Source organism: Salmo trutta, chromosome 38 (genome assembly GCF_901001165.1).
Source record: "Salmo trutta chromosome 38, fSalTru1.1, whole genome shotgun sequence".
NCBI lineage: Eukaryota > Metazoa > Chordata > Actinopteri > Salmoniformes > Salmonidae > Salmo > Salmo trutta.
In genome coordinates, this window is record NC_042994.1 from 8,418,114 (window position 1) to 8,442,923 (window position 24,810).

The 24,810-nt window shown below is 44.0% G+C and overlaps 3 protein-coding genes across 4 annotated transcripts in view; all 3 read left to right on the forward strand.

The window, feature by feature from the left end:
• Positions 1–194: 194 nt before the first annotated feature.
• On the forward strand, positions 195–10,052 carry LOC115178868 (stromal membrane-associated protein 1-like). The gene is made up of 10 exons (XM_029740252.1): positions 195–487; positions 1,000–1,133; positions 1,392–1,477; positions 1,656–1,731; positions 2,170–2,238; positions 3,380–3,455; positions 3,889–4,016; positions 4,475–4,700; positions 8,507–8,868; positions 9,148–10,052. The coding sequence occupies exons 1-10, from the start codon at positions 370–372 to the stop codon at positions 9,280–9,282; spliced, it is 1,410 nt and encodes a 469-aa protein (XP_029596112.1). The 5' UTR covers positions 195–369; the 3' UTR covers positions 9,283–10,052.
• A 90-nt stretch (positions 10,053–10,142) lies between these two features.
• On the forward strand, positions 10,143–13,380 carry LOC115178867 (topoisomerase I damage affected protein 7-like). Of its 2 annotated transcripts, none has more exons than XM_029740250.1 (4): positions 10,143–10,468; positions 10,994–11,214; positions 11,680–13,043; positions 13,183–13,380. In XM_029740250.1, the coding sequence occupies exons 2-4, from the start codon at positions 11,145–11,147 to the stop codon at positions 13,267–13,269; spliced, it is 1,521 nt and encodes a 506-aa protein (XP_029596110.1). In that variant the 5' UTR covers positions 10,143–10,468; positions 10,994–11,144; the 3' UTR covers positions 13,270–13,380. The 2 variants fall into 2 exon arrangements, with proteins under 2 accessions (XP_029596110.1, XP_029596111.1); XM_029740251.1 differs by lacking the exon at positions 10,143–10,468 and having other exon boundaries at positions 10,902–11,214; positions 11,680–12,551; positions 12,618–13,043.
• Positions 13,381–16,125: 2,745 nt separating this feature from the next.
• Positions 16,126–24,810, forward strand: part of LOC115177933 (regulating synaptic membrane exocytosis protein 1-like) — a gene marked incomplete at its 3' end in the record, with an annotated part of 52,996 nt that continues 44,311 nt past the window's right edge. Inside the window, exon 1 of the mRNA XM_029738927.1 lies at positions 16,126–16,295. Within this exon, the coding sequence (XP_029594787.1) occupies positions 16,126–16,295 (170 nt within the window). The remainder of the gene's footprint in view (positions 16,296–24,810) is intronic.

Consider the following 24,810-nt stretch of genomic DNA (forward strand, 5'->3'; position numbering starts at 1 on the left):
AGAACTTGTATAATATTTTTTTGCAAATACAGAAATTCTCAAGGACAGATAATCTGTACCAACAGCACATTTTAAACATTGAAAAATGCTAAAAAAAAAAAAAAAGGTCAAGAAACCCTGACATGCGTCAGCAGACTACGTCATCTCCATCATCCAATCCCGAGAGCCGTTTAGGTATGTTCACCCGCCTCCCGCGAGTTCGTGCATTCTTGTGGGCGGAGAACAAATTTCGGTTCCGGGTGTTTTTACACTTCTCTCGAAGGCGTTAATTTGTCTGATTATGGTCTTAAATCTTAAAGTTAAAAAAATTCACGAACATTCAAGGTAGAGAACAGTTTTATTGAAAGAACAAACGGAACATCAGCAAAGATGACAACCCGATCAGAGAGAGAGAAGGCCCTGAAACTCAACGAGCAGCATCAGGCCATTCTGTCCAAAATGCTGAGAGAGGACGACAACAAATACTGCGCCGATTGTGAGGCGAAAGGTAACTACATAACACAATGTAAACTTCGTTAAATTATGTCATTTGATGTTATATAACTGTTTCAGTTATTCGTCTAGCCAGACTCGGACTGAGTTAGCTAGTTATGCTAACTGTAAGTAGCAGCTAGTCTGCTGACACCTTCCTTCCTCTTTAGCATTTATCCGGTAGCTACTAGGCTAGCTTATCTATACTAGGTAGCATTTTGTCTCCCACCACACCTTGAACCATGATCCAAACTTTAGTCATACAAGTAAATGCAAGTTTCGACACCCTTGCACCATGAAAGTCACCACTGGGAAACTATCCCTAAATGTCAAAACATGTCACTCTAAAAGAATGCACAGGGAAGACCTGCCAATCTGAAGTCCTATTGTGACACCTGCGCCACCGGTACAGACAGGTTTTGATAAGTGAATCTTCCGTTACCTGGGCTGTGTTCATTAGACACCTAACGGAAGAGAACAGACTGAAACCGGTGCACTAATGAGTACGACCCTGTCTCTGCCTGCCAGGTCCAAGGTGGGCATCATGGAACCTGGGAGTGTTTATCTGTATCCGATGTGCTGGCATTCACAGGAACCTTGGGGTTCACATATCACGGGTCAAATCTGTCAACCTGGACCAATGGACAGCAGCACAAATACAGGTAATTAGCCAGTGTCCAGGACTTATAATATTCATAAATTAGAAATGTCATGTATTGACCTATATTTGACACAGACACCTCTCTTTCTTGTATATCCTACTGGCTGAATACAAAGTTGACTTTTTAACCCATACTTGTCATGTCCCCCCTGCTGTTTCACTATCCACCCTCCACCCCTCTTTCTCTCTATCTCTATGCTCCTCTTTCTCTCTTTCCCCCACCCTCTTTCTCTCCATCTCTCCTTCTCTTCTCTCACAGAGCATAGTAGATATGGGCAACTCCAAGTCCAGGCAGCTTTATGAGGCCAACCTTCCAGACAACTACAGAAGGCCTCAGACAGACCAGTATCCTTACAACTACACACACACACACACACACACACACACAGTCTCTTGCGCTCTCTCACACACTCTCTCTCACACACACACACACGCACTGCGGTTCCCAAAAAGCTTCCCATAACACACGTACTTGCCCCTTTATAATATTGCTACATTTTTTCCCCTTAACCTCTGACCCCAGAGCAGTGGAGTTGTTCATCAGGGACAAGTATGAGAAGAAGAAATACTACAGCAAAAATGTGACCAATGGACACAGTGTATGTATTTCACCTCTGACGCCACACTCAAACTGGTTTGCGGATAGTACTAGAATGTGTTACACTGTCTTATTTGTATGTAGACTTTCCAAAGTGTTGCTTGTTATGTGTTAGGTTACAGGGATACTTTGGGGTTATGGCATTGAGGCCCTTTATGTACTTCCCTAAAGTCAGAGCAACTCTTGGATAACATTTGTATGTGTCTGAGTCCAGAATGAATGAAGTTAGAGGTAGTTTCACTAGCTAATGCTAACTAGCAATCACTGGCTATCTGCTAGCATGTATTTCCACAGGTGTTTATGATGCTGCTGGGGTACTGTTTTATTGTGTTATATGGCCTAATCGTTTTGGAACATTATTGAAATGAGATTGGGCCTTTATCTCTCTTCCTCCATTGATTTTTCTTTTCTATTTTCCTCTTATGATGTTCCTCTACAGCCAAAAGACAAGGAGAGCAAGCGAGAGAAGGAAACTGATAGAGGGACCAAGCTGTCATACAATGCCAAAGTACGGTGGTTTTGAATGGATACATCTATAGATTCCTTATATAAGATATCTGTCTCAACCCAACCCATATTCCTTTTTGGTCAATCACACTGTACACCTTGTTTGTCTCTTTTGAGCTTTGCAGTCAGAATGATATGTTTATTTTGTTTACAACAGTTCCACTCATTATGACTCTCCATGCTATAGCGGTCAGGTTTTAGTGGTTTAATGGGAGCAGACTTAAAGGGCAATTCCGCTGCTTTTCAAACTCCTATTCATTTTCCAGCAACATGAAAACAGCACGTTTCTATGATCTGTGGTTAAAAAGATAAAATTGCTTCCCTGTAACATTACAGGGTAGGATTTAAAATCAAGAAAAACTGATTAATTTTATTTTTTTTGCCAGAGGGAGGGTATTTTCTTGCTCCCCATGCCACCAATCTCCTAGTGTTTGTTTTTTAAATGTTTTAACTTCTGATGATGTCATCGGGTAGATCTTTTTAACTTCATGATTTCTTTTCTACAAAAAAAAAGAAATGAATGGTTTTCACATGTCGACACTGGTATTGTGCTGGAGATAATGAAAATGAGGTTGAAAAGTGGTGGAATTGCCCTTTAACAGTCTAGTATAGCAAACTGTATGAAAAACATTACAGTTAACAGGTCTGGCATTATACCAGTACTTAATACAACTAATCATCAATTTACAAATGTTTATGGTCGCCATGTCCAGCAAACTGATTTGTTGTGGTGCGTCTCACTGTGTAGTTACTTTGACGTGTTGATACATTGATGACATGGTGAAAAATAGAGCATCTTTGGGTTTAGGGTTATTATGCTGGGCATCGAGCTCCCGGCATGTCGGTTCCTAGACAAAGCATTGAATCTGGTCAAGTAACCCAAGGCTGAGGATGCACCTAACCTTTGACCTCTAAGAGGGCTTGACTGCTGAGGGTTTGAAATATCCCGCATGTCTTATCTGAAGTAAACCTCCTCAGGATCTTTGCTTTCATTATGAACTAAACCTATGCTCAACCGAAGCCCTGCGTATTTAGCCATTATTCTGGAAGAATCAACACATCAACTTCATTATTACTTCCAAGACTACATTATTATTTTTTCACAATCATTATGCCTTTTCTCTTGGATTCAACCCCTGAAGAGTGAAGAGACCCGGCAAGCCCCCAAAGCTAGTCCTGTGAAGACAGCAGAACCTCCCGTCAACCTACTTGGCCTTGGTAAGACTAAACCAGTCAGTTTTCCAAACTGAAAATGAGACTTTCTTATTGGACAAGTTCAGATAGTCCTTCCTGGTTTCGAACAGTTTTCTTTCGTTTGATGCCTATTGAATATGACCCTGCTTGGCCTCGATGAATACAACCCTGGGTGGTAGCCTAGCAGTTAAGAGCTAACTAGGTGAAATGTGTCGATTTGCCCTTGAGCAAGGCACTTAACCCTAATTGCTCCTGTATCTCGCTCTGGATAAGAGCATCTGCTAAATGACTCAAATGTAAAATGTGCTAAACCAGTCAGTTATTCAGAAATGCTGAGTCCTGAACAATACACACATTCATCTTATGTACGTTTTTTTCCTCCCCTGTATAACCTGTTTTACACATCTCTGTTTTTAACCCCTCTCTGTTGCTCTCTCTGTCTCTCCCATCTCTCTAGATGCTCCAACACCTGCCTCTGCTAACAACGGTAGTGCTGCTAGCACAGCAAGCAGCGACTTGGATATCTTCGGCCCCATGGTGTCCAACCCCCTCCCCTCATCTAATGCTGCTGCTCAGTTCTCTCAGGTAACACAATCTGATGAACTCACCACTTCCCTGGTCCCTATGAACACCCAGCCCCACAAACATAAAGATGCATACTTCTATATTTACATGCACACATATTACCTGTACATCTACTTCTGAACGACGGCTCAGTTGGTAGAGCATCGTGCTTGCAATGACAAGGTTGTGGGTTCGATTCCCACGGGGGACCAGTGCGAAAGATAAAAAAAGTATGAAGATGTATACACTCACTACTGTAACTCGCTCTGGATACGAATTGACATTTTAGGGCCATTTGATAGCCTTTATTACCTGTATTGCAGTGAGTAATTTGCTGTTTACCCATTGTCTCACACACATCCATGCAGGCCAATGCATGCTAGCGTGAGAGAAGTTTGAAGATCAAGAGACTCAACACACTGAATAGGGTTAGCGACTTTTCTTACGTCGTTCTTACAGTTTTTGCTTCCTTCTTCCAGGCTAGCTCCAGTACCCCAGCCAGCACCCCAACACAACCCCCAGCAGCAACCCCATCCTCGGGCTCTGCCCAGGGAAACCTGGACCTGTTCAGTGAGACTGGTGGTGGAGGGGGCATTAAGGGGGAGGACACTGGGGCCAAGAAACCCCTCTCCAAGGACTCCATCCTGTCCCTGTATGGGAACACCAGTATGCCTCAGATGCCCCAGCACCAGCAGGCCCCGCCTGGTAAGGAGAAATACAGACAGCCTACACATGCACAATATGTACACTCATGCAGGGCTCTACACTGATCTTTTTTTACAAGGAGCACGTGTAGGAGCACCCATAGAAATGTAGGATCACAACGACAAATATTTTTCGGTAACAAGACGTTTTCTTTGTAATAATGGTGCAAGCATGACGGTCATGAATCTGCACTCAGGGTATTCGCCATGGCACTCCAGGGCTGCGGTACAGTGAAGTAATCATTTCAACAATTATCATCAGCACTTGTGCTCCTAAATTAAAATTCCAGGTTGTACAACAAAATATTTAGGCGCATATGGGAGTAAAATGGTTGCACTGTAGAGCCTTGTCATACATAAGTGTGGGCATGTGCACACATCGCGTTGTGACTTTGATTAATGTGATGAATGTTATTTATCGTTGTTACTCGATTAAATTAATCATGGAACAATTAACTCAGGAATTTGGGGCACCGCGGAAGAAGTTGTTTAATGAGTTACCATCTCCTGAATTAAACTCTAGAAGAAATATATAAGATATATCGATAAGTCATGTATTAATCATTACCTCATATCAGTCTCATTCAGAACGTCGCAGACTTCTTGAATCTGCAAGAACCCCAGCCTTTTCTCATTATTCAGTTCTACACAAATTGATGTAATTATTTATTTACTAACTAGCTAAATAATAACACAGAATACACATTTACATGAGACAAAAGTCTCTAGTGGACTGACAAGATATCATAGCTTGTTATACAATGGAGAGGGGGTGGGGAAAGAGAGGGATAGAAAAAGAGACATTTATTGTTGATACATTCTAAGACTGTTCTCACATTAATCCTTTACCTTGTACACGAACTGCTGCCCTTTGGGTAAGAAATGCAATGCATTTACGTGTAAGTTAGATGTCTTTGTTCGTTGTCTCTCTGTTAAAACCAATCAATCCTTCTATGGGGAATGGCTCGATGGGTGTACGGCTCTGATTGTCCACCAGAGGTCACAATATCGTTCTTAGTTGTCCTGGCTTGGAGTGTTTCTTCTGAACTGATCTTCAGATGCACCAATGATTTGTCTGAGATGGGATCCTCTCCTTCCTTTCTCGGGTAGATAGTCAAAGTTCTAGATCCCTTTACATGCACAGCTGCAGACTGTCAATGTTTTGTTCTAGTCAGTTTATCTTCTTCAACTCGTGTTGAGTTTCAGAGTTTCCAGCCATTTGTAATGTTTAGCTCACGTCTGCTGGTCTGAATATGTTAATTCTTAGCGAGTCCTTTTAATCACTCTGGTCGGAAAGGGCAGTTCCATCACACTGACACGTTCATCTGACTTCATTTGGCGTATGGCATAGTTAATGTGCAACGGACATGAAAACTAAAATCACATTCCTATCTTAACAAAAATAGTTTCATAGTTTTTCATATTGTATTAACATCATATTGGATGGAAACTTAAGACCCAAGGGGGGTTTCCTTCCTAAGGTACAGTATTTGGTTCATACAGTTTTTAAAAACATCACAAAATGAAAAGCAATATGACATGATGATTTTTTAGATCGCCACTGACCATTCTTAACATTCCTATCTTAGAAATATTGTTCCAATATTCATTTTTTTGGGTGTTATAGTTTTAGTGGCAAAAATATTCTAGAGAACAAAGGCATTCCTTTGGTTGGTACTGAAGAGCAGGAGAGGGTTCTCTGCTGCGTAAGATTTACGATTGGCGTGAGGTGTCATAACCGGCCCAGCCCCCCTCTCCTCTCCTGTGGTCTGAGGCCTTGGACCCTTGACCAGGAGAATCATGACACACAAGTGCATGCACACACTAGAAGTCGACCGATTTAATCGGAATGGCCGATTTTAATTAGGGCTGATTTTCAAGTTTTCATAACAATCGGTAATCAGCATTTTTGGACACTGATCATGGCTGATTATATTGCAGTCCACGAGGAGACTGCGTGGCAGTCTGACTACCTGTTATGCGAGTGCAGCAAGGAGCCAAGGTAAGGTGCTAGCTAGCATTAAACGTATCTTATAAAAAAACAATCAGTCTTAACATAATCACATAACTACACATGGTTGATGATATTACTCGTTTATCTAGCTTGTCCTGCGTTGCATATAATCGATGCGGTGCCTGTTAATTTATCATTGAATCACAGCCTACTTTGCCAAACGGGGGAGGACTTAACAAGCTCATTCATGAAAAAAGCACTGTCGTTGCACCAATGTGTACCTAACCATAAACATCAACGCCTTTCTTAAAATCAATACACAAGTATATATTTTTAAACCTGCATATTTAGTTAATATTGCCTGCTAACATGAATTTCTTTTAACTAGGGAAATTGTGTCACTTATCTTGCATTCTGTGCAACAGAGTCAGGGTATATGCAGCCGTTTGGGCTGCCAGGGTCGTTGCGAACTGTGTGAAGACTATTTCTTCCTGTCAAAGACAGCCAACTTCGCCAAACGGGGGATGATTTAACAAAAGCGCATTTGTGAAAAAAGCACAATCTTTGCACGAATGTACCTAACCATAAACATCAATGCCTTTTGTAAAATCAATACACAGAAGTATATTTTTTTAAACCTGCATATTTAGTTAAAAAAAATTCATGTTAGCAGGCAATATTAAACTAGGGAAATTGTGTCACTTCTCTTGCGTTCATTGCACGCAGAGTCAGGGTATATGCAACAGTTTGGGCCGCCTGGCTCGTTGCAAACTAATTTGCCAGAATTGTACATAATTATGACATAACGTTGAAGGTTGTGCAATGTAACAGCAATATTTAGACTTATGGATGCCACCTGTTAAGATAAAATACGGAACGGTTCCATTTCACTGAAAGAATAAACGTTTTGTTTTCGAAATTATAGTTTCCGGATTTGACCATATTAATGACCTAAGGCTCGTATTTCTGTGTGTTATTATATTATAATTAAGTCTATGATTTGATAGTGCAGTCTGACTGAGCGGTGGTAGGCAGCAGAAGGCTCGTAAGCATTCATTCAAACAGCACTTTCGTGCATTTGCCAGCAGCTCTTCGCAATGCTTCAAGCATTACGCTGTTTATGACTTCAAGCCTATCAACACCCGAGATTAGGCTGGCAATACTAAAGTACCTATTAGAACATCCAATAGTCAAAGGTATATGAAATACAAATGGTATAGAGAGAGAGAGTCCTATAATAACTACAACCTAAAACTTCTTACCTGGGAATACTGAAGACTCATGTTAAAAGGAACCACCAGCTTTCATATGTTCTCATGTTCTGAGCAAGGAACTTAAACGTTAGCTTTTTTACATGGCACACATTGCACTTTTACTTTCTTATCCAAAACTTTGTTTTTGCATTATTTAAACCAAATTGAACATGTTTCATTATTTATTTGAGGCTAAATTGATTTTATTGATGTATTATATTAAGGTAAAATAAGTGTTCATTCAGTATTGTTGTAATTGTCATTATTACATATATAAAAATCGGCCGATTTAATCGGTATCGGCTTTTTTTGGGGGTCCTCCAATAATCGGTATCGGCGTTGAAAAATCATAATCGATCGACCTCTAGCACACACACACCAACCAATAACACAGAGGTTGGAAATGGTCACCAACTGGCTATGGGCTATATAAATACGTGCTGGTAAATACCAAACACTTCTAAAGTAGCAAGTCACCAACCAAGTTGTTCAGTCACTTTCCCACTCTCATATCTATGGCAAGCAGTCATAAAGGTTAACAGAAAATTATATTTTGAAAGAACCTGTTCTCAGTATTTCTCCTGTCTTTCTCCCCTCCAGCTGGTATATACATGAACCCTGCCCAGATGCAGTTTCCAGTAGGCATCCCCCAGCAGCAGGTCCCTGCTGGCTACCAGGCCTTCCCTGGCATGGGCACAGGCATGCCCCCCACCACCGTCATGGGTGCCATGATGGCTCAGAACGGAGCTGCCATGATGGGACCCAACACAGGCATGATGGTTGGCATGACGATGCCCAACGGTTTCATGGGACAAGCGCCCGCGGCCGGAATGGTTGGCATGGCTCCGAGGATGATGGGGGTACCACAGGGGGGGATGCCCGCTGGTATGGTGCCCGCTCAGGGCATGCAGGGGATGTATGCCGTCCAGCCTGGGCAGCAGGGCCACTGGAACATGGGACAGGTATGTTAGTTCTTTTGATGTCACGTTCTTTGGCATATTGGGGATTTTCCCATGGGAGTAAACTTTGCATTTGAAGTATAAGATGGTTTTATAAGAATACAATATCAAGTGTCTTTGGGAATTAACTTAGGTATGGCAATATGGTAACATTACCTAACTATCACATTTTCTCAGATCTATATAAATGCATTGGGGTCAGGGCTTGGGTTTGATTTAGTATTAGGCAATATTGTGTTTCCCTGACACCTTACTATTCATCTCTCCTACTGTCTTCCCCAGATGAACCAGCAGATGTCAGGGATGAGTCTGAACGGTGCCGGGGGGGCCATGGCCTTCGGTCAGCCTGCCTCCGCCATGGGAGGCTGGGCCGCCGCACCCTCCGGTCAGACCCTCAGCAACCAGCTCTGGAAGTGACCCCCCCCCCCCCCCCCAGGAGGTCAAAGGTCAGGGATTGGGGGTCAGGGCAGCGGCAGAGGGGGTCGCAACCAGGGGGTCCGAAATCCAACATCCAACCCTCCAGCAACCTTACCATGAACTGATGCCCGTTCTCCAATTGATACTGACCACTCTCCAACATCGAGCTTATCTGGCTCTGTTCGCATACTGAAGAGATGCAGCCTTCCTTCCTTGTTTCCTTCAGGTAATCACAGATCCATTGGTGATTGGACAGGTGAAAGCAAGGTGACCGTCTTATTAGTCTGACCGACCCAATCAGATCAGTGATTACTTCAAGGAAGGAAGCATTTCTGAAGTATTCAAATGGGGCACATCTCTCTCTTTCTGTCACTTTCTATCCATCGTGCTCTCTTTCCATCTCTCTTTTGTGAGTAAATTGGGAGTCCTCATACATACACCATCATACGCAGGCTGGCAGTCAGTGCCTGTTACATGTTGTGGATATCATAACTCTTTTAATTTTCCTTTTTTGGAAAGAAAAAAACCACAACCACAACGTAAACAAATACAACAACAAAGACAACATATCGAAAAAGCTGCAGGACCAGTTACACAAGCTTTTATTGTATCATTATAAAACATTATTATAGAGAATTTAAGAATAGTATTTAAACTTTGGGAGAAGACATGGCTATCATTTCTGTGGATACTGCTCTCCTATGTATGGCTCTATATAACCTTTTAAACTACCTGTGGTTCCCCTACAAAATAAAGTATGATAAACCCAATGTGTCTTATGTGTGTTCTAGACGTCTGAGTTCTAGATTTTTCCATTAACAACATTGAATGTCAATTCTACCAGAACACCTGATAAGGTACAGAAGTTTGCAATTAAAACATGTCTACTCCCCCGTGTATTTATTTTTCCGGGGGTAGGCTACACACATGCAAATATCAGGGTGGTATCGTTCTTTAACCATCCTTTGCAGAGCTGGCAGGTTAAATACGCCACTACAGTATCACATAACAGGGAATATAGACACGGAGAGCCAAAAGCTCCCTTTTAAATAGGCTAAATATTTAACAGAATTCGGATGATGGTGCAACATGGTAAAAAAAAAAACATTTACTAATTGTTTTCTGAAAAATAACTGAATGAAGAAGCACTGAACTGGAGAGCTAGGAAGAATAAACGAATTCCCAGGTGAGGAAAAACGCGGGACGTGTTTTTTTTTTTAGCATGATCTCTTTTTAGTGCATAAACAGTGTGAGGGTGTTGACCCTAGCTTACTCGATATACTACAATACTACTACTACCTTTCTGAACTGCCTCAACACGGTCAGCTGTAGGAGACCGTACCAGAAGTCAACAGCTAATGTCCCAATCCTACATTTGTTTTGTTTTTAAATAGTATTTGAGACGATCTTTAATGAAAAGCGCTATCTAAAATAAATGTACTATTATTAAACAGAAATAGAGTTCCAGCTCACACTTTATTTGGTTAGTTCCAAATAAATGATTTACAGACAGGCATACTTTCTGTTGATAAGCAACTGCTTGCTAAGGTTATGGTTCGTTTAGAATTCGTCTAATGGTTACGTTTAGGCCTAGGATAAGGGTAGTTAGTTGAAATGTTGACAGTTATTGAATATCTACAAATCATTTACTTGGGACTATCCAAAGTGTTACCAAATTCCATTCTAAAACCTGCATAATGGCATTCTGCAGATATGGGACATAAAGAATTCCATCTCTATGCGACCGGGAGGGTCACAATGCCGACGGTTCAAATCGAACTCCAGAACCCAAAAGATATGTTCAGAACTCTCAAGAAATCTTCAGTTCTTGATCGACAAACAACGAGAGAGACAGCATTATTATGGCGAGCTTTTCATTCATCTTCCCTGAAGACAGACATTGTTCCATTAGGGACAACGACGTTAACTCAGGTAAGAACAATTCAATTATTTCAGTCTTAAAACTCAAATATTAATTGATTTAATTCTTATGAAAAGGAAATATAATAAAACTTAGGAGAAGATGGCTGTATAGGCTTTTGTTGTTAGTTACCAAGAATGGTAACCATGCAAAATGAATATTTAAAGCTGTAAATTATGTTACGTAATATCCCAATTATCTCTCCTTCCTCCCAAAGTGCTCACTTGTTCACTTCACTGAATTGAAGGGAAATGACTGGTATAATAAATATGGTTGAAAATCCCACTAGCCCATGCCTCCACCAATCCAACGTTTTAAGATGTCTGGGAAGTAGTGAATAGTGCACACTTTAAGGAAATTGGAGATATTATTGGAAGGCACACATTATTTGCCATGAGTGAAAAGGAGAATATCCCTTCCTTAAAATGCAAAAAAATCTATTTTGTTACCCTGTGCTGTCATGGCGTTTATTTCAGGGTGGAACTCAATGGTGACCCAACTCAACACCCTTGAAGGTCCAGAGTCAGCGAGACAGAACATCCGCCAGAGCTTTGCAGAGGAACTTGGTGACAAGTACCACTACGCGAATGCCATCGACAGCTCTCTGCTCTGGACTGTTGGGTACACCCCCTACATTCCCCCAGCTCTGAAAGGAAGAAGCTTCCCCTCTGTCGAGAGCTTCTTCCTGGATGAGTGGGAGCCACTGACACTCCTGCAGACTCCTCAGGTTCTGTCCACCAGTGTTTCCATCGAGGAAGACAACCTGATCCAGTCTGATACAGGCGTAGTGTCTCAGGTTCTGTCCACCAGTGTTGCCATCGTGGAGAATGACCTGATCCAGTCTGATACAGGCCTAGTGTCTCAGGTTCTGTCTACCAGTGTTTCCATCGTGGAGAGTGACCTGATCCAGTCTGCTGCAGGCCTAGGGTCTCAGGTTCTGTCCACCAGTGTTTCCATCATGGAGAATGACCTGATCCAGTCTGCTGCAGGCCTAGTGTCTCAGGTTCTGTCCACCAGTGTTTCCATCGTGGAGAATGACCTGATCCAGTCTGCTGCAGGCGTAGTGTCTCAGGTTCTGTCCACCAGTGTTGCCATCGTGGAGAATGACCTGATCCAGTCTGCTGCAGGCCTAGTGTCTCAGGTTCTGTCCACCAGTGTTTCCATCGTGGAGAATGACCTGATCCAGTCTGCTGCAGGCCTAGTGTCTCAGGTTCTGTCCACCAGTGTTGCCATCGTGGAGAGTGACCTGATCCAGTCTGCTGCAGTCCTAGTGTCTCAGGTTCTGTCCACCAGTGTTGCCATCGTGGAGAATGACCTGATCCAGTCTGCTGCAGGCCTAGTGTCTCAGGTTCTGTCCAGTGTTGCCATCGTGGAGAGTGGCCTGATCCAGTCTGCTGCAGGCCTAGTGTCTCAGGTTCTGTCCACCAGTGTTTCCATTGAGGAAGACAACCTGATCCAGTCTGCTGCAGGCCTAGTGTCCCAGGTTCTGTCTACCAGTGTTGCCATTGTGGAAAACGACCTGATCCAATCTGCTACAAACCTAATGTCTCAGCATAATGACTCCACACTGAGAGACTCCAACCAACCTGAGATCCACGTGGGTGATATCTCAACCAAGAGAAGTAGACTTACCATCACTATTTCTATGTTTTCAACCAAGAGTTGCCTTGTTGCTTTACATGAAGTTGATGCTAGTGCGACAAGCCTGGAGCAATCTGCTGAGAAAATGTCTACCTCTACTACTGATGTCAACAACATCTTAACTGCTGCTTCCAAGAAGAACAGGTGTGGATTATTCTCATCTCTCTGGAGAGCTCTCAGGGGGAAGAACAAGAAGCCTGTAAGTACTAACTCATATACTCTTAGTCTCTTTTGTCCTTAATATAATCATTCATCAACTATTTTTATACTGATATCCAGTGTTAATGGCTGTCTGTGAAATAGGTTTTCTATATTTTCTACCTTTCGTTTTTTTTCAGGTTAAAGTGGCTTCCAAGAAAGAGGACGAAATCAACAAGGATGTGAGCAGCCTCACCCACCACAACACTACACAGGGAGATCACTGATGCAGGCACACCCACAACGGTGTTCCTATGTTTTATCACACTTTGTCTTCATCCCCAATCCCTTTCCCCCACCTCGCCCGTTTTATCTTCAGTAAACCTTTTGTCATTGCATTTTGATTGTGTTTGTCTTTCATTGGGATCACTGTCATTGAAAAGAGAAGTTCAACTACTTGTCAATAAATCACTGGTTAACCTTCAAACTCCGAATTGAGACAACCGAGGCAAAGACGTCAGCAGGAGGGCAACTGTGACCTTCAGAAATATGGAATTATGTGAAAAGTTTGTAACCATGTAACAACGCTAATGCGATCACTTATATCCACATTTTGCGGAGAATAACAGGCGTTCTCGCTCAGCACCTCAAGATGGAGTAGTAAGCACAATTATAATGGTTCCCCTCATAATGATGCTTTCATCAGCTGTTGGATATGGGGATATTCCCATATTAGTAATTCCTGTGGGAGATTTATACTGTGAATAAGTATGATAATTGGACATTGTGCATGGATTGTCTATGGCTACTGAGTATTTCCGTCATATGATTGTAGCCTAGGTTATGATTCTGTTATGATGAGGTTTACATCGCAGTTGTCTCCTTAGGCATGACTGACTCATGGTATTGACATCTATTACATCACGTTTGATGCATCATGAAATAACCCTGTGTGTGTGTGTAGGAGTTTAACCACAGGCATAATGTAGACAAGGTGTTCATGTAATGCAAGTGTGTTTTCCGTTTGTTCTTTGTGAGCTATTGTCAGAATAAGATATATAACAGATGATATGACATGGCTATAGTTTATGTTTTCCCTCATTTTTCAAACCACCACCAACAAATACCAACCCTGTTCTCAATTAAATTCACTATTGCATTCCATTTCTGAGGGCTCTTCTACAAAACAATGTTATGAGAATGAACCCTGAAACCAATGGCCATCTCCATGATTTAGGTTACAGCGAGGCTAAAAATATCCAGTTCAGACTGGTAGTAGTCACGACCTAAATTATGACAGAATTCTGCACCACTGGTAGTTGACGTCAATACAGTACAGTCCCTTCCTCGGTGACGTAATCGAACGGACTCGGTCGGTAGCATTGCCATCTGGTGGATGGACTCCGACTCGAGCCCCGTAACATTACGTCATTGGAAAGGAACCGATGCCAGTGTTTGGGTCTGGGTTTGAATTCAAACATATGAACAGCCGACCATTAGAACTGATACTCGACAGCAACAACTTGAGCTACAATTAATACGCATTTAGGCTACAGTAAACGCTTAAATAACTACTCAGTATGCTTTAGGCGTTTTCTGGAGAGTTTTGGGGAATCTTGTGACTAAGAATGTTTCAAATTAATTGAGTGTGCTTCATTGGTAATGAGAAAATAGTTGCACAGTCAGCAAAACAGCGTAGGGGTTTTGACTTCAGTTCATTGACGTGTATGTAAATTCTGCTGTATAGACTAGCCAGTATCATGGTCATCATGCGTTTTTGTTTAATATATTTCAAAAGACAAGGGCTAGACAATGAAGTGAATGAATAGATAGCAAAAACAAGCATTAGCTGATTTAAAACTGTTGCAATTCTGATACCTATGAGTTGTGCCTAAATGTCTCTGTCCGTGGTGCTGAAATGTTTTTCTTTATCCAAACGCATTGCAGGATGTCCATTGTACTGATCCTATTTTATTGACAATCAAAGATGTTATTCGATTCTACTGATACACACTGTATGTTCATCCAGCTATATGTTATGTTGAATATTGTTTGAAATATAGCTGCTAAGAGTGATTGTCATTTGCATCTCTGACGCAACTTTCAGGAATCAAACTGAACGTTGATAAAGTCTAGGACATTGAACTCTCAGACAGAACCCAGTGTAGCCTTTCCTGTGGATCAATATTTTACAGAAGCCTTAACGGTCAATTAATGTTGGAGCTATAACGACGGGAACGCGCACTATTTTTGGTTCATATTTGCAGGCAGGTGTGTGTGTGTGTGTGTGGTGCCAAACAGGGTGGCGTGACTCCTGAAATAAGTGAGGTTGGGAAAAAGTGTTGTTCTTGCATGTGGCGAGAGAGAGAGAGACCCATTCTCAAATTCGTAAAAGCGCGTGCACAACCATAAGGAAGGAAGAGGCGAGCTCTAGGGAGCTGCATTCTCATTGACTGTTCCATCTCCCTGTCAGTGGCAGCAGCGTTAGCAGTGTGCCGAGGCGGTGGCAGCACTGAGAGAGAGAGAGAGAGAGAGAGAGAGAGAGAGAGAGAGAGAGAGAGAGAGAGAGAGAGAGAGAGAGAGAGAGAGAGAGAGAGAGAGAGAGAGAGAGAGAGAGAGAGAGAGAGAGAGAGAGAGAGAGAGAGAGAGAGAGAGAGAGAGAGAGGGGCGAGAGAGAGAGAGAGAGAGAGAGAGAGAGAGAGAGGAACGCACAGACTCCGCCTAACTTTACCACGGTCCAACACCACCGAGCCCGTGTCCGGTGGCGCGAGGGCATCACAGCTCAAAGCCAGTCCATCCAGAGGGTCCCTCAGCTTGCTTGTGTCATCTCTTGGCGTGGAGATGGGCTTCCCGTAAAACCGGCGGTGGTGGAGGGGAGAGGCGGGCCGGCGGGGGGTGGGGGGGAGAAGCGAGAGACTAGAGAGTGAGGAGGTGGACAAAAAAAGCCGAGGAGGACGAGAAACAAAAGCACAACCGTGGGTGCCTGCAACAACCATGAGCAGCGGCGGCTTGCCCTATTCACCAGAGCTGCTGCTCTACCCGTTGACTATGTCGTGAGGTGTGGCTCGCAACGCTAAGCAGCACGGATTCTGTCAGTCGAAACGACAGTAGCAAGCCAAGGAGGGGTGCTGCTGTTGGAAAATATGTCGTCCGCCTCGGTGGGGCCCCAGGGCGGCCCTCGCCCACCCACCGCGCCGCCGACCGTCCCCGAACTGCCGGACCTCAGCCATCTCACCGAGGAGGAGAGGAAAATAATCATGGCCGTGATGGATCGGCAGAAGGAGGAAGAGGAGAAAGAGGAAGCCGTGTTAAAGTAAGGGCTACATTTCCTTTCCCTGAACGGTGGTCGGTGGAACCCCGAACGCACCACTCGCAAACGCAACACCCCCATTCACAAGCGAGGTGTCTGTGTCCAGAAGGCAGACGCACGAGCGGCCATCCGCAACCTATTAGTCCCAGCATGTTACCAATATGCCTGTCGTTTACCATTGTAGTCACATTTCACACCCATTCAACCACCACAACCCGTTGCATCCCCTATTGTTCCCTAATACTGGGCTGTAATTTCCGTATAGCCTACAGATGTTATAGCCTACGCTAACGGTGTTCCCTTGCTTGCAACTGTATGAATAATTCACACCAGGTTGGATACTGGGGTTCGTTTTGGGAATCGACTATTCATGAGGTGGGGGGGGGGGATCACAGTTTATAGGCCTGTCAAGGCTTTAGCTTTGCTCAAATCCATTGTAGGCTACGCGCTCTTCTCCAAAGCCCCCAGAAGGAACGTCAGGTGTAGCCTAGCCTATATGATTGCAATTCATCCTAGTGTGGACATAGCCTACAAGGTGAATAGCTAATCAAGGTATCCTCGCCGTGACAGTCGATGGTGATGGAGGTGGTCATTGATAAGGACGGGGAAATCGGGTCAAACGAGATCCAGGTGTAGCTTCGCGCAGTTGGCGGAGGAGGGGAGACGGGGTGTACCAGTGGGGGAGCACTGGATGAATCATACCACAGGACTGCGTGCCCCCCTCCCTCCCTCCCTGAATCTTTCCATATCTTCCTCCACTCCCAAAGTATTTTTTTTGTTCTGTTGCTTTGACACGGCCGCGTACACAACCGACATCACCACCTTACCGAAGCAGCTTGGTGGCTGGCAAGGCTTGGTAGCTGTCCTTAACGCAACATCAACGGTGTGCAAGATATCGAACTGTTGCTGTTTATGTCACCTGTTGCTGTTTATGACACCGTCGTAGTCCAACAAGACGATGGGGACATTAAAACTAATGATGCCTCATTGCGAGCCTGGCACAAACCATTCGTATTTTATGCCCGACAATCGTGTTACAGCGGTGTGGTGCCATTTTCCCCAACCCTCGGCGATGAGTGAGAGTGGGTGTTGGTTGCACTGGTTGGAAATCTCACCATGTGAGGCCGGGCATTCGAGCTAAGCATGATAGGGGGAATTGAAGCTCGACCAATTATAGCCAATATCTGGTTTTAAAACGCTTCAAACCAGTTTCAATTACTGATATCGAATGAATCAGTTATTGGGCCTATTTTATTCGAAAAACGTGTATGCAGCGTGAAAGTACCGTGCGCCTCTCGTGTTTAGCTCTAGTCCACTGTTGGCCTAAACATATATTCTGTGCTCCTTCCGCCGTGAACGGATATATTGGTTATTCTTCGGTTTTCCCACCGGTCGGTTCCCAACACAATGCAATGAGGTGAATGAAAGTCGCTTATATAGGGAACATCCATAGTGCACTACGTGACTCATGCTGTGTCACAAATATTCACTTTGCTCATCCTCACCGAAGGCTCAATCAAGTCGAATTTCCAACAGCAATACACTATGTAAGACATCTAGCCTATTCAAAGTGCTTTATGACATCCTTCTTTGCTGCAATTACATTGCACTGTTTCATTTCCTGGTTGAAGTCTGGGGGAGCCAGGGCTGGAGCTATCTCGTGTCTCAGGAGAGGAAATGATGTATTTAGTGTTCCATGACGCTTGAGCCATCCACAGCTTCTGTAAATAATGCCCTCATCATTTAGCCAATCATTTATATGATGATCCATGCACACCCAAAGGTCATGGCCAGTTGCTGTGCTGTTGCTGTGGCTCTGTGTGCACAGTTGCACACTATACCCTTTGAATTTGAGAAGCTGTCATGTGTTGGCGGCTCTCAAGTTAAGGCCTGTATGTAGTGGTTCAGTGCTTCCAAGAGAAATGGTATAGAATCACAATAGCCTTGTGTCTGGAATGTTTATGGCATGTGGGAGAATAGGGAATAGAGAGAGAGAGAGAGTGTGTGTGTGTGTGTGACAGAGTGACAGAGACAGAGAGAGAGAGAAAGAGAGAGAGAGAGAGAGAGAAAGAGAGAAAGAGAGAAAGAAATAATGTAAGAAAGAAAAAAAGGAGAGAGAGTGAGAGACTGGGGATGTATGTGAACTTTCCATTGATTCTGCAGGCATTCCCATTCTTCCTGTGCATCAGGGGCGCAACTTTGGTTTTAGAAGTGGGGGGGCCTAATTATATATTTTTTTATCCAGTCGGATAAACACTCCCAACAGCCTACCAGACTGCTCGTAGGCGTCCACATGGTCCTAAAGTACACCTTGTTTTGTATCACATTCCAATTATAAAACTGGGGGGGGGGGTGCAATTTCAGAATGTGGGGGGAGGGACATGTCCCCGTCCCCAGTGAAAGTTGCCCCCCTGCTGTGCATCATGGGATGCATTGGGGAGACACACATTACTCAGACACGCAACATCCGAACCATACACACTGGGCACAGGGACGGGGTCAGGATCTTTTGAATAGACAGGGCAAGCATTAGGCCTATGGGCTCACGTTCTTGGCATGCGACCAACCAACAAATGACTTTCCCCATTCACTTCAGCACAGTGAACGTTTCCGATGAACAGTGAACAGTGAACATGATTATTACACGTGCAATAGATGATATCAAGCTAGTCTGTTATGACAATGATATAACATGGCCACACAGGCCCTCCCGACTGTTCTGGGTGGTGTTCATTGGACACCGAATGGAAGAAAACGGACCGAAACGGGGAGGGACTACCTGCACTTGTCCAATAAGAAATTGTCATTTTTGTTTCCCGTTGCATAACGTTTTGCCACGGTGTGCACTATTGAATATGACCCAGGTGTTCTTATCGTACCTGGGAGCTAAGCAGCTGGTGATATACTGATAGGTTCCTGCATCTCACCACCTCCACCTCCGTCATGGGAGAGGCCAGTGTGTCCAGGTCTGTTGCCCAGCCCAGAGGCCTCGTCCTGGGCTAATGATTACCCCTTAGGTCAGCCTGTGGGAACAGAGCACCTGGAGCTACTGATCTTAATACTGGTGCTACTGTATCTGTAGCATGGGTGATTCATCTCTGTAGGTGTTGTTGCAGCAGATGCAGCAGGTGAAGAAAGAGGACGTGGTATATTGACTTTCTCTATCCTGTCCTATGTAAAAGATTTCAAAGAAGGTGTGAAATGAGCAACTTCACACTATGTTGATGTGCAAGACCATTACTGTCCTCTAAATCAGGGTGCTGGACACGTGGCTTAAGAGAGATGGTATTACTGGACACTATAGACATGGTTGAGAGTGCAGTAGGAGTGCTGAGCACCATTCTAACACACTAATAAGCAGGACTGAACTGAACACTGAACTAGCATGCCCAAAGAATTTACAGCATTTAGCATTTAGCAGTTAGCTACCGCCCCATTGTGGTGAAACAACACCCGCTAACTAAACAGGAAATCTCCCCCTTAGAGCAGTTGTGGTTACCGTATAGTAAATATAGAAACCCCTTTCAAATACTGATGAGCTAACAGAGGTTGTAGAGTTTCTTAGAGGGGTGTATGAAGCAGAGGGAGAGAGATGGAGAGAGAGAGGAAGAGCCCTCATCATCAAAGATGGCAGAAGAGAGGAAGCCTAGAGTATAGTGGATGGAAGGATTTGGAGGGTTTAGGATTAGAGGGATACCTAGGAGAGTGCGAGTGTACACACACACACACACACACACACACACACACACACACACACACACACACACACACACACACACACACACACACACACACACACACACACACACACACACACACACACATACACACACACACAGTGCCAATCTCTGCTTCACAGGGCTCCTGAGGGCCCCCAGAGCACAGAGTGCATCAGCAAGACGTGTAGCTGAGGTTAGTGTGGAGGTTGTAGGTAGGAGATGGGAATGGATGTCTGGAAGATCCAGTTGTTGTTCCCCTCTGTGTTGAGGCTACTATGACGTGAAGACTGTTGTGTAGGAGACAGTCACTTGCAAATACACATAATACACATTAATGTACAAGTCTCTCAAACATGCACATGCTCTGTGTACACCGTCCCACCCACCTAACACACAAACCCACAGCTGTGTCAGCTGCAGAGCCTGGAGGGCTGTGATGTGATTTTTGATTGACAGACAGGGTCGGTGGTTGATGTTGACGTGGAGCGGGTGTCAGACCTGGTGGTGCTGCACCGGGGGCTGCTGGAGGTTAGCTATGTCCTCCCTGGTATATTTTGGCTTATGTCAGCTTATGATTGGCATACACCAACAGACACCGACACTCACCCCCCAAGCCCCCACCCCCACCCACACACACACACACACACATTTCTATGGGGCTGAGACACCTGGTGTGTTTGTTCCAGACTGTGTACTCAGCTACTATGCTAACATACATGCTGTGACATGTCCCGTGACTGGTCCCTGATGTAATGGTCCCTGCATTTTATTATGAGTAGTAATGCTTCTGATTCGTTATCCAGATACTGTATGTTCTGTAACCCCCCTATGGTAATGACCTGGGCTCTGAGTTCCCTCGTCATGCAGTTGTAACTATTTGTCCATGTGTGGGATCAGCACCAGCTGAACGGGTTGCCATGCCAACTTGTATTCCCTTCTGCCTTCTCATCTCCCCCTCTCTCTCTCCATCCCACCTCCCGTTCCCCCCTGCTGTTTCTCAGTGTCTCCCTGGCTGGTTACTCCTGCCTCCTTCTAACCCCAAATAACCCCTTTTCACCCCCCTCCCCCTATCCCTACTCCCCCTCTTCCAGCCTCATGCTGTGTCTCAATGTCCCCATGTTTCTGGCTGGTTACTCTCCTCTTCCCAGCAATTAGCGCTGTTCTGCTGTGGAGCTTCCTCTGTAGGCTGCAGGGAGGTAACTGACCATAGCCACACACACACACACACACACACACACACACACACACACACACACACACACACACACACACACACACACACACACACACACACACAGAGAGAGAGAGAGAGAGTGAGAGGGAATAAATGGGGGAGAGAGAGAGGGAGGGGAGGAGAGGGGAAAGAGAGGGGTAAAGATGGCATGGTGGGAAGGTGGAGAGAGAGAGGGATAAGGGGGAGGGGAGGGAGAAAGCGATAGGGGAAATGGAGAGAATGAGCGTGGAGATTTCTCTGTGTGGTTTAATTCTCACGGCTGGAGGGAATGGTGAGGAGGGAGGATGTGTCCTTGGTGATGAACTCTGAACTCTTCCTGACTTATGTAGGTCTCCTGTTTCTGCCTTTAACATTTCTTCCGGCACAAGAACTGTGAGTTATAGCGACAGTATCCTATTTCATATTATTTTATATTGTTGGCACCTGTGACAGCAGGTTGGTGAATTGTGGATTTTTCCATTAAACATGGGGTCACACATTAATTGGGTAGAAAAACAGCCTTACCTCTTCAGGGAGACATGCACAGGAAGTCATGTGAAGCCAGGTTCTAAACACTTATATGGCCAGACACTTCACACTGTCACAACACGTCCCCAAATCGTTCCCATGAGGGAAAATAAATACCCTCTGTCTCTAGACATGAAAGTATTCCCTCTCTTCTGATATCTCACAGTTCAAATAAACACAAACTGCTATTTTTTTCTTAATCAGAGAGCTGAAGGTTTCAAGGTTTCCGGGAGAAAAATGTTAATGTTGAATTATGGAACAGCTCTGGAAATAGCTCACACTTGGAAGCGGCCTCCTGAAATATTTAAATATCCAGTTTGCTTGCTCTGGCTATGCTGTTGATGTCCCACATCTCTAACCTGTATCACTTTCCCCTCCATTGTTGAATTTCTCCTAATTAGAAGTGTATATTTATTGGGCATGGCTTTGTTTATGTCTGTGTGTGTGTGTGTGTTTGTGTGTGTGTGTGTTTGTGTGTGTGCGAGTACTTGCATGTGTCCGTCAGTGGTTGTGCGTGTGTGTGTGTGTGTGTGTCTGTGTGTGTGTGTGTGTTTGTGTGTGTTTGTGTGGGTGTAACTTGTCAATGCCGCAACGCTTATTATGAGAAGATCAAAACTACCTTGATGTGGTGTTCTGTCTACCTGATGCGTTTCTGAGCCATTTGAACAGGGCCCCAGTCGTCTTCATAGAAACTTCCATTCTTGAAGACTGGGGCCCTGTTCAAATAGTCAGCAACTTGTATTATACACACCAGCATCTGGTTTGCAGCAAAAAACAGTGCATCTCCCTGCTAACACACACACACACACAAACACACGCACACACACTATGGTTGATGTGCCTGTATTTAGTGGATGTTGGCTCTCACACAATCTTTTCTTTTAATTAGAATAACTCAGAGGCACTTGGGTGTAACTGAAACACCTGGAGGATCGATCATGTGTGGAAGGAGCACAGTATGTGTGTGTGTGTGTGTGTGTGTGTGTGTGTGTGTGAGTGAGAGAGAGAGTTGTGTCAATGTGTGTGTGTGTGTGTGTGTGAGTGAGAGAGAGAGAGTTGTGTCAATGTGTGTGTGAGTTGTGTCAATGTGTGTGTGTGTGTGTGTGTGAGTGTGTGTGTGTGTGTTGTGTGTGTGTGTGTGTGCACGGCTGTCTTCTCAGTGGAGTGTAATTTCTCTACGCGGCAAGCAGCTCAGGTGGAACTCGGCTGCATGTCAAGGAAAAGCTGCCCATTCTGTTCATCTTGTCTTGCAACATTTTGTTTCCACAGCAAGTTTGGTGGAGCAATTTTGGCACTGCCAGGGTCATAATCACTGTGGTGTGTGTGTGTGTGTGTATCAGGATCATAGTATTTATTTGTGTACTCTATGTACGTTATTAGGGTCATTAGTAGTTCGGTGTGTGTGCCCTCTATCTCTGGTGGGAAAAGGCCTCCTGCCTTTGTCTGTGTGATAACACCTGGGCTCCACTGCATCCTGGTTACAGTTTTTCTCAGTCGCTTTGGTGCATTTCTTAGATTCTTGATACTACTTGTACAAATTCCAAATCATCTAGTCACTTGTGCACATCATTAAAGCAATTTCTTATTCCTTTGAACAAATTGCAATTGCTTTTGTACATATTGCAATTGATAATGTACAAGTGTCAGCTTTTTTCCACATCTTTAATTGCTCATGTCATGTTGATCAAAATATAGTAGATGGTTCTCTGTTGAATAGTCTTACCCCTCAAAACATCTAGGCATTAGTTCCTTGCATAAGCCATTACATGCAAAATTGTTGAACTATTTGTCATAAACTGTCAAGCATAGTTTTACACATTTCTATTAGACCTTTTGTACAAAAACGTGAATTGATGAATGGTGCAGGTGAAATTGACCCTCACTCATGAAGGAATGTAAAGTGTTAGTTCAACCAACAATCAACCAGTTGTCTAAATTGCTCAAAGGTGCATCTCATGAAGAATCAATTGGCAAGCATATATAGACAGACCACAACACAGAGTTGCAATTTTCCAATAATGGATGGACCAGGAAACGAACAGGGTCAACAGCCAAGAGGAGGAAGAAGAGGAGCAAGGATGCGTGGTGGAAGGCAAAACAGAGGAAGAGGCAGAAGAGGACATAGGCGCATATCTGATGACATAAGGGCCACTATTGTAGACCATGTTGTCAATCATGGCCTTACAATGGCTGAGGCGGGTCGAAGGGTGCAGCCGAATATTGGGAGATCAACCGTGTCCTCAATAGTTCAAACGTTTCGAAGAGAGAACAGGTATGTCCACCAATGTACAGTGCACAGTTACTGTATATAAGCAGTATACTGTATACTTCCTACAATGCTTCATATTACAGTAGTCCACTTGTATTTCACAGCATACAGAAATATACTTTATACAGATACATACTGCACCTTACATGCGCCCACCTGTATGTTTTACAGTAAAATGTGTGTTCGCATAGTTTTTGTCTATGTGAAAGTGTGCGATGCATCACTGCATTTTCCCCACATAGGACTGCAAGATTACCTCAAACCGGTGGCAGAGGACGCCTTTTCACACCTCAACAGGAGGAGGCTATTTGCACCATGGTCCGAGCAAACAATGCCATGAGACTCAGGGAAATACAAAGGACCATTATAGAAGACAACGATGTCTTTGAAAACATCTATACGGTTAGCATCTCAACCATCGACAGGGTGCTGCATAGAAACCAGATGAGTATGAAACAGCTGTACCGTGTACCATTCCAACGGAATGAGGACAGAGTTAAGGAGCTACGGTACCAGTATGTACAGGTAAAACATATATCTATGTAACTACTTTACAGCAACATTTTATAGTGATACATAGTACAGTAAGCATAAATTGCACACATTTCCATTGCTGTGGAAGGAACATGCAATATATGTACATTTTATGTCACTCTTCCTTACCAAAACAAATTCAACTGTGTGTTCTGGGATATAGCGTATAATGGAGTTGGAATCAAGTGAACCCTCTCACGACTTTGTATACGTGGATGAGGCTGGCTTCAACCTGACCAGATGCAGAAGGCGGGG

Bases quoted from the DNA above. Each gene is read 5' to 3' on its own strand.
- LOC115178868 (XM_029740252.1), top strand. From the start codon at position 370: ATGACAACCCGATCAGAGAGAGAGAAGGCCCTGAAACTCAACGAGCAG. The intron at 488-999 runs GTAACTACATAA...TCTGCCTGCCAG, and splicing joins CGCCGATTGTGAGGCGAAAG to GTCCAAGGTGGGCATCATGG. The intron at 4,701-8,506 runs GTAAGGAGAAAT...TCTCCCCTCCAG, and splicing joins GCACCAGCAGGCCCCGCCTG to CTGGTATATACATGAACCCT.
- LOC115178867 (XM_029740250.1), top strand. From the start codon at position 11,145: ATGGCGAGCTTTTCATTCATCTTCCCTGAAGACAGACATTGTTCCATT. The intron at 11,215-11,679 runs GTAAGAACAATT...CGTTTATTTCAG, and splicing joins GGACAACGACGTTAACTCAG to GGTGGAACTCAATGGTGACC. The intron at 13,044-13,182 runs GTAAGTACTAAC...GTTTTTTTTCAG, and splicing joins GGGGGAAGAACAAGAAGCCT to GTTAAAGTGGCTTCCAAGAA.